The following is an 8,008-nucleotide window of genomic DNA, read 5'->3' on the forward strand; positions in this document are numbered from 1 at the left end:
CTCCACCAATCAACGCGCGCGGGGGCGGGATCACAGCGAGAGAGACGGTAGGAATGACCAGTCATAGTGCTAGAGGGGCGGGAGCACGGAGTGACTGGCAAGCAGGTGTGACCAATCAGCGTGCGGCACGGCGGGGAGTGGCGCGGTGGGCGGGCGTTCCCGTTCCCTTCACAGCGTCGTTCCGGGGATGTAGCGGCCGGTGAGGGGACCCGGGCGCTCCGGGGGTGACGGGGCGGCCCCGAGCGCCGGGAGTTCCCTTGGTCAAGGCCCGGCCCCGGGGCCGTAACTCGGTGTCTCTCCCCCCAGAGCGGCGGCAGAAGGACGCGCACGGAGCCGCAGCGGAGCCGCCGCCGCGCCCATGGCGTCCCGAAAGGCCCCGCCCGGCGCGGGCAGCGCGGCGGCGGCTGCTGGACGGGAGCGGGAGCGGGAACGGGAGCGGGCGCACCTGGAGCTCGCCGAGCTGGGGCCGCTCCTGGAGGAGAAGGGGGAGCGAGGAGCCGCCGGAGCCGCCAGTGTGAGAGACCCGAGGGGACGGGGCAGCCCGGGCGGAGGGTGGCCGGGACCGGGATCACCGGGATCGGAGCAGGATCGGGGGTCACCGGGATCGGGAGGCACCGGTATCCCGCGGACAGATGACGGGGCGGGTCCGGGTCGTTCTTTGGGCTGGTCCCGGCTCAGAGCCGGGCAGGGATGGAATGGGATGGCACTGGGATATCCCGGGATGGGGATGGCACCGGGATCCCTGTGTCTGTGCTGGGTGTTCCCAGGGTGATCCCAGTGCCCCAGCAGTCCCACAGCGCTGGCAATCACATCCTAAACTCGTTCCCAGCACAGCAGGAGAGCAGGACCCGAAGCGTTCCCAGGTCCGGGGGGAGGGTCAGGATTCCCGGGTGGGTCAGGGTTCCCGGTCGGTGTTCCCAGGAACAGGGTCAGGATTCCCGGGGGGAGGTCGGGTTTCCTTGGGCAGGGCCAGGATTCCCGATCGGGGTTCCCGGGAGCAGGGTCGGGGTTCTCGGTCGGGTTTCCTGGGATCAGGGTGGGATTTCCCGACCTAACCGATCCAGCGCTGGTTGCAGGGATGCAAATCCCGCGGTAATCCCGCCTTCCGACAAGAAAAATCTGGGATTAGCCCGCCCGGGATGGGTCAGGAGTTGCATAAGTGGGGGGTGACCCCGGGTCCTGCCTCACTCTCGCCGGAGGATGGACCCCAGGAGTTCCCAGAGGCAGGAATGATTCCCTCCCAGGGGCAGGAATGGTTCTCAGGGGCAGGAATGATTCTTTTCCCAAGGGTCGGAATGGTTCCTTTCCAGGGGTAGGAATGATTCCCTCTTGGTGGCAGGAATGGTTTCCTCCCAGGAGCAGGAATGATTCGTTTCCCAGGGGCAGGAATGATTCTTTTCCCAAGGGCAGGAATGATTCTTTTCCCAAGGGCAGGAATGATTCTCTCCTGGAGGGAGGAGTGATTCCCAAGGCCGGGAGTGACTCCCTGTCCTCGCAGGCCGAGGAGCCGCCATGCCCGGCGGCACGGGAGGAGGAGGAGGAGGAGGTGGTCCGGGTGCTGACCCTGCCCCTCCAGGCTCACCATGCCATGGAAAAGATGGAAGAGTTCGTGTACAAGGTACTGGAATCTGCAGGGATCCCCTATCCCTGCATTTGGAGCACATTCCCCAATCCCAGGGCTGGGATAAAGCTCCGCACAGGCACAGTGGGATCCAGCCCTACTGGGCTGCTCCCAGAGATCCCCTGGGAATGCTGTGGGAAGGGGATGGTTGAGATGGGGGGTATCCAGGCTGGATGAGCACTGGGAGCAATCCCAATGTCCCTGTGGAGCTGGATGGGACTGGGAGTCACCCAATCCCAGTGGCTCCAGCACAGCCCAGGGAGAGCCTGGGAATGGGAATTCCCACTGCAGGGAATGGGCCTGGGGGTGTGGAAGGGTTAAAGCTGAGAGTGGGAACTGTCCCTGAATCCCAGGGGGGCTGGAAATCACTCCCGGGGGAAGCTGGGAATCACTCAGTGGGCGGACCAGGAATTACTCCCTGGAGGGAACTGGGAATCACTCCCTGGGCGCAGGGCAGGGAGACACTCCCTAGGAATCACTCCTTGGAGGGACCAGGAATCACTCCCTGTGCTCTGTGGGGAGGGAGGTGGGGACAGATGGGACAGATGTGAGGTGGGATGTGAGGAGGGATGTGGGGCAGATGTGGGGTGGACTGTGGGGCAGGCTGTGGGGTGGGCTGCAGGCAGGGCTCTCAGTTCTGGGCGAGTTCTGGCTCCCCAGCACTCCCGGGCTGGATCCCCCAGCTCAGTGTCCCCGGAGCCCCCAGGGCCTTTCTGGCGCCATTCCCGGGACGTTGCAGGTGTGGGAGGGGCGCTGGCGGGTGATCCCCTATGACATTCCCGGGATGTTGCAGGTGTGGGAGGGGCGCTGGCGGGTGATCCCCTATGACGTGCTGCCCGACTGGCTCAAGGACAACGATTACCTCCTGCACGGCCACCGGCCCCCCATGCCCTCCTTCCGCGCCTGCTTCCGCAGCATCTTCCGCATCCACACCGAGACCGGCAACATCTGGACACACCTGCTGGGTGACTGGGGGGCCTGAGGGGTCCTGGGAGGGCCTGGGGGGGGCCTGAGGGGGCCTGGGGGAGGCCTGGAGGGTCCTGAGCCCACGCGGAGCTCCCACAGCCCCCCCCAGCTGAGGCTCGGCTCCTGCTCTGCGGTGGGATGAGGAAAACTGGGAAAAATGGGGAAATCTCAGAGGATGTTCCTCTGAAATCGCTCCAGAGGAGGCCACGGAGATGCTCCAAGGCTGGAGAGCCTTTGCTGTGGAGCCAGACTGGGAGAGCTGGAGGTTCAGCTTTAAGGTCCCTCCAATGCAAACCATCCTGGCATTCCAGGATTCTGGAGCCAGGATGGGAGAGCTGGGAATATTCCCCTGCAGAAGAGAAGGCTCCAAGGAGACCTCAGAGCCCCTTCCAGGGCCTAAAGGGGCTCCAGGAGAGCTGGAGAGGGACTGGGGACAAGGGATGGAGGGACAGGACACAGGGAATGGCTTCCCACTGCCAGAGGGAGGGATGGATGGGATATTGGGAAGGAATTCCTGGCTGGGAGGGTGGGGAGGGGCTGGGATGGAATTCCTAGAGGATACCTCATCCCTGGAAGTGTCCAAGGGCAGGCTGGAACAGCGTGGGATAGTGGGAGGTGTCCCTGCCCAGGGCAGGGGTGGGATGGGCTTTAAGGTCCCTCCAGCCCGCAGCAGTGTGGCATTCCAGGATCCCATGGAACACAGGGATGCTCTTTGCCCTGGGCCTGGCGCTGCCCCAGCCCAGGAGCCTGTGCCGGGCCCGGCCCTCGGGATGAATCCCAGGCTCCCCTGGGATCCATCCCGGGCCATGCCCGGCGACCGTGCTGAATTCACGGGCGCTCCGCAGGGTTCCTGCTGTTCCTGTGCCTGGGAATCCTGACCATGCTGCGGCCCAACATGTACTTCATGGCGCCGCTGCAGGAGAAGGTCGTGTTCGGGATGTTCTTCCTGGGGGCTGTGCTTTGCCTCAGCTTCTCCTGGCTCTTCCACACCGTCTACTGCCACTCCGAGAAGGTCTCCCGCACCTTCTCCAAGTGAGTGCGGCCCCCGGGAGCCTCTGGCTTCCCATGGCACCTCCTCTTCCCAATGTTTGAGCCTTGGGAGCAGGGGTGGTCACCCAATCCAGCTGGAGCTGAGGGGAAGCACAACTGGGTCCTGGGAATCTGCCCTGGGCCTGAACACCCAGAATCTGCTGGATCGGGGGCCTCAGGGGGGTGGGAAAGGTATGGGACCCTTCAGCTCCCACGGGAACATCCTCTGCTCCCAAGAGAATAGGATCCTGGTTCCCAAGGGAATAGGAACATGGTTCCCAAGGGAACAGGATTCTGGCTCCCAAGGGAATAGAATCCTGTGCTCCCAAGGGAACAGGCTCTGTAATCCCAAGGAACAGCCTCTAATCCCAAGGAAGAGCCTCTAATCCCAAGGAAGAGCCTCTAATCCCAAGGAAGAGCCTCTAATCCCAAGGAACAGCCTCTAATCCCAAGGAACAGCCTCTAATCCCAAGGAACAGCCTCTAATCCCAAGGAACAGCCTCTAATCCCAAGGAACAGGCTCTCTAATCCCAGGGGCACAGGCTCAGTGGGACCCTGCTCCTCCCAGGCTGTTCCTGGCGTTCCCGGGGTGCTGCTGTGCTGGGAATGCTGCCCATCCCTCGGCACCACCCCCTGAGATCCCATGGGATGCAGGGCAGACCCATTGGAGTGTCCTGGTGTTCCCTGGGGACACGTCTCAGCGCCGGGATGGGTCCTCAGAGCAGGAGCAGAAATCCATGGGCATAAATCCGGGGGGTTGGAGTCTCCAGATCCCTTCCCATCCCTCCTGACATTCCCAGACCCCCCATCCCAGTGGGACCCCACCCCCCACTCCCCCCCTCCCAGTGCCGGTGGCTCCAGGGGAGTTCCCTGTGCTGTTCCAGGTTGGATTACTCGGGAATCGCGCTGCTGATCATGGGCAGCTTTGTGCCCTGGCTCTACTACTCCTTCTACTGCTCCCCCCAGCCGAGGCTCATCTACCTCTCCATCGTCTGTGTCCTGGGAATCTCCGCCATCATCGTGGCCCAGTGGGACCGATTCGCCACTCCCAAGCACCGGCAGACACGGGCAGGTGGGAATGGGGGTGGGAATGGGAATGGGGAATGGGGGAGTGGGGAATGCGGGGGTGGGGAATGGGGGAGTGGGGAATGGGGGGGTGGGGAATGGGGGAGTGGGGAATGGGGGAGTGGGGAATGGGAATGGAGTGTGGGGAGTGGGAATGGGAATGGGGAATGGGAATGGGAGAGTGGGGAATGGGAATGGGGAATGGGAATGGGGTGTGGGGGAGTGGGGAATGGGAATGGGGGAATCGGGGGGAAATAGGGGAAAGATGGAGGGATTGGGGGAAATTGGGGAAATTTTGGGGGGAAAATGGAGGAAATCAGGGGGAATGGGGAAATTTGGGGGGAATTAGGGAGAGATGGAGGGATTAGGGGAATTATGGGGGAAATTGGGGGGAAAGTGGTGGAAATTAGGGAGAAATTGGGGAAATTTGGGGGAAAACTGGGGGGAAGATGGAGGGATTGGGGAGTTCTAGATCCCTGTTTGGGGAAGGATCAGTGCCAGAAGGAGTGGCCAAGGTCAGGGAGCGTTTGGAGAAGTTCAGGGAGAGTTTGGAGAAGTCCAGGGAATGTCTGGAGAAGTTTGAGGAACATCTGGCCAAGGCCAAGGAGCGTTTGGCCAACGCTCTCAGGGATGGGGGGGGTTGTTGGGTCTGGTCCTGTGCAGGGTCTGGAGCTTCATCCTTGAATAAAGTCAAGGAGCTTTTGGGGAAGTTTGAGGAACGTTTGGAGAAGTTCAAGGAGCATTTGGCCAAATTCAAAGAAGTGTTTGGAGAAGCTCAAGGAGAGTTTGGAAAAGTTTGAGGACCGTTTGGATAAGTTCAAAGAATGTTTGGGGAAGTTGGAGGAGAGTTTGGAGAAGTTCGGAGAGTGTTTGGAGGAGTCCAAGGAGCATTTGGAGAAGTTTGAGGAGCGTTTGGAGAAGTTCAGAGAATGTTTGGGGAAGCTGGAGGAGAGTTTGGAGGAGTTCAGAGAGTGTCTGGAGAGGTCCAAGGAGCGCTTGGTCAACACTCTCAGGGACGGGGGGGTTGTTGGGGCTGGAGCTGCCCTTGGCCCTCGGGGGTCCCTCCCAGCTGGGCCATTCCAGGACTCTGGAGGAGAGGGATCTCCCCCGGGAGGAGGTTCCCTGGCACAGGACAGGGGCTGGGGGTGCCGGGACCGTGCCCTGACGCCGCCCTGGGCACCCAGGGGTGTTCCTGGGGCTGGGGCTGAGCGGGGTGGTGCCCACCCTGCACTTCACCATCGCCGAGGGCTTCGTGAAGGCCACCACAGTGGGGCAGATGGGCTGGTTCTTCCTCATGGCCGTCATGTACATCACGGGCGCCGCCCTCTACGCCGCCCGCGTGCCCGAGCGCTTCTTCCCGGGCAAGTTCGACATCTGGGTGAGTCGGGGGTTGGGGGGCCTGGGGGGCACACAGGGGGGCACATGGGGGGGCTGGGGGGGCACAGGGGGCAGAGCTGGGCCGGGAGGGGGGCATTGAGGGGGGCACTGGGGGGTCGGGGGGGGTGGGGACGGCGCTGGGAGAGTGGGATGGGACAGTCCTGGGGCAGCGAGGAGCAACTCCTGGTGCCCCCTGTGCCTGTGCCAGCACAGGCCCTGTGCCCCCTGTGCCACCACAGTTCCTGTGTCCGTGTGCCACCTGTCCCTGTGTCCCCTGGTCCCTGTGTCCCCTGTGCCTGTGTCCCCTGTGCCTGTGTCCCCTGTGCCTGTGTCGGGGAAGTCGGGCAAAAATTGGGGGAAACCAGAGGAAATTGGAGGAAAATCAGGGGATTTGGAGAAGAAAATGGTGAAATTGGTGGAAAGTGGGTTAAATTTGGGTTGGAAACGGGATTTGCTCTGCTCTAAAGGGCTTCCCCCCCCCCAGTTCCAGTCCCATCAGATCTTCCACGTGCTGGTGGTGGCCGCAGCCTTTGTCCACTTCTATGGGGTGTCCAACCTGCAGGAATTCCGCTACGGGCTGGAAGGGGGGTGCACGGACGACTCCCTGCTCTGAGGGCACCGCCTGCTTTTAGTCCAAGCTTTCCTCAAGTGCTTTTTAAACTCTTTTTGTCCTTGCTCAGATCCAAGGAAGACTTAAAAACTGGGTTTGGGGGTTGCTGGTGGGGTTTTTTTGTTGTTCTTTGGGTTTGTTTTTTTTTAAAGAAACAGAGAAATCCTTTAGGAAAGTCGTCAACCAAATCTTCACCCCCTCCCCCCAGTGGGGTCTGGGGGAGGTTGGGGGCTCCCCCAGGCCGGGTTTAGCTGCACTGGGGGCTCCCCCAGCACAGGGAGCAACTGCTGTTCCTGCCCAGCCAAGCACATCCCGCCTCTCACCAACCCCACATATCCCCCCGGGAATTCTGCGACTCCCAGGGCAGCTCCCGGGGCACAGAGCGTGTAATTTAAAATGTTTTAATTGTCCTTTTTTTCGGTTTGGTTTTTCCTTGACCATGTAAAGAGAAAGGAGGGTATTTAATATTTAAACTGAGCTTTAAAGGCAGCCCCTCAGCCAGGAGGGGCAGGGGGGGCTGGTCTGGGAATCAGAGCTGCTGTAGAGACAATAAAAGGTCACTGGTTCAGTGTCACCCGGACCCGTCACTGTGTCACCCTTTCTGTGCCACCCCCTGGGGGGGGACAGAAGCAGCTGCTCAGAGGGTGTGGGGGGCTCCGGCACCCTCAGAGTGGGGCAGGGGGGGTCTGGACTGAGACAATAAACTGGGATTAACTGGGAATTCTGGGGGGTTGTGGTGGGGATGGGGCGGGAAAAACCCCCCTGGCTGGGGCAGCCTTGGGGGGGAAATTCCTTCTGGGATCAGGGGCAGGAGGGGGGCACAGCCCAGGCAGGGCCCTGAGTGGGGCTCAGAGACCACTGAGGGGCAGAGCCCAGCTCAGTAAAGCCCAGCTCAGGCAGCTGAAGGCCACTGCTTGTGGCAGGGCTGAGGGACAAGCGTGGGCAGGGCCACCACGGCCACTGTGCCCCCGGCCCTGTGCCACCTGGGCTGAGCCTGACTAATCCTGCATCCCTGTCCTACCCAGGCTGAGCCCAGCTGATCCTGCACCCCGTCCCACTCAGGCTCGGCCCAGCTGATCCTGCAGCCCTGTCCCAGCTCCAAGGGATGAGAGCCGAGCCCTGGAGTCCTGGGCTGGCTGCGGGACAGGCAGGAGTGAGGGTAGTGTCCCTCTGGAGGACACAGGATGAGCAGGATCTCACACACTTTGTCCAACCCTCTGCCAACGTTCCCAGGGTCCAACATCACTCTGTTTTCCCATTCTCGGCTCTGGCTCCGTTTGCTCCTCCCTGGGCAGAGGAGAAGCCACAAAGTCGTTCCGATGTTCCTCGAGGCTGTCAGG

The 8,008-nt window shown here is 61.7% G+C and overlaps 1 protein-coding gene across 1 annotated transcript; it reads left to right on the plus strand.

Annotated features, from left to right (window-relative positions):
* The first annotated feature begins 320 nt into the window (after positions 1-320).
* On the plus strand, positions 321-7,246 carry ADIPOR1 (adiponectin receptor 1). Its single transcript, XM_032710665.1, has 7 exons — positions 321-514; positions 1,499-1,618; positions 2,415-2,586; positions 3,433-3,619; positions 4,501-4,688; positions 5,866-6,059; positions 6,543-7,246. Exons 1-7 carry the CDS (start codon positions 359-361, stop codon positions 6,669-6,671), a joined length of 1,146 nt encoding a protein of 381 aa, XP_032566556.1. The 5' UTR covers positions 321-358; the 3' UTR covers positions 6,672-7,246.
* The last annotated feature ends 762 nt before the right edge of the window (positions 7,247-8,008 follow it).

The sequence above is a fragment of the Chiroxiphia lanceolata genome, chromosome 25, assembly GCF_009829145.1.
Source record: "Chiroxiphia lanceolata isolate bChiLan1 chromosome 25, bChiLan1.pri, whole genome shotgun sequence".
NCBI classification, from domain to species: Eukaryota; Metazoa; Chordata; class Aves; order Passeriformes; family Pipridae; genus Chiroxiphia; species Chiroxiphia lanceolata.

Coding starts and splice junctions, on each gene's coding strand:
- ADIPOR1 (XM_032710665.1), top strand. CDS start 359: ATGGCGTCCCGAAAGGCCCCGCCCGGCGCGGGCAGCGCGGCGGCGGCT. Junction 3,620..4,500: donor GTCTCCCGCACCTTCTCCAA/GTGAGTGCGGCC, acceptor GTGCTGTTCCAG/GTTGGATTACTCGGGAATCG. Junction 4,689..5,865: donor GCACCGGCAGACACGGGCAG/GTGGGAATGGGG, acceptor CTGGGCACCCAG/GGGTGTTCCTGGGGCTGGGG.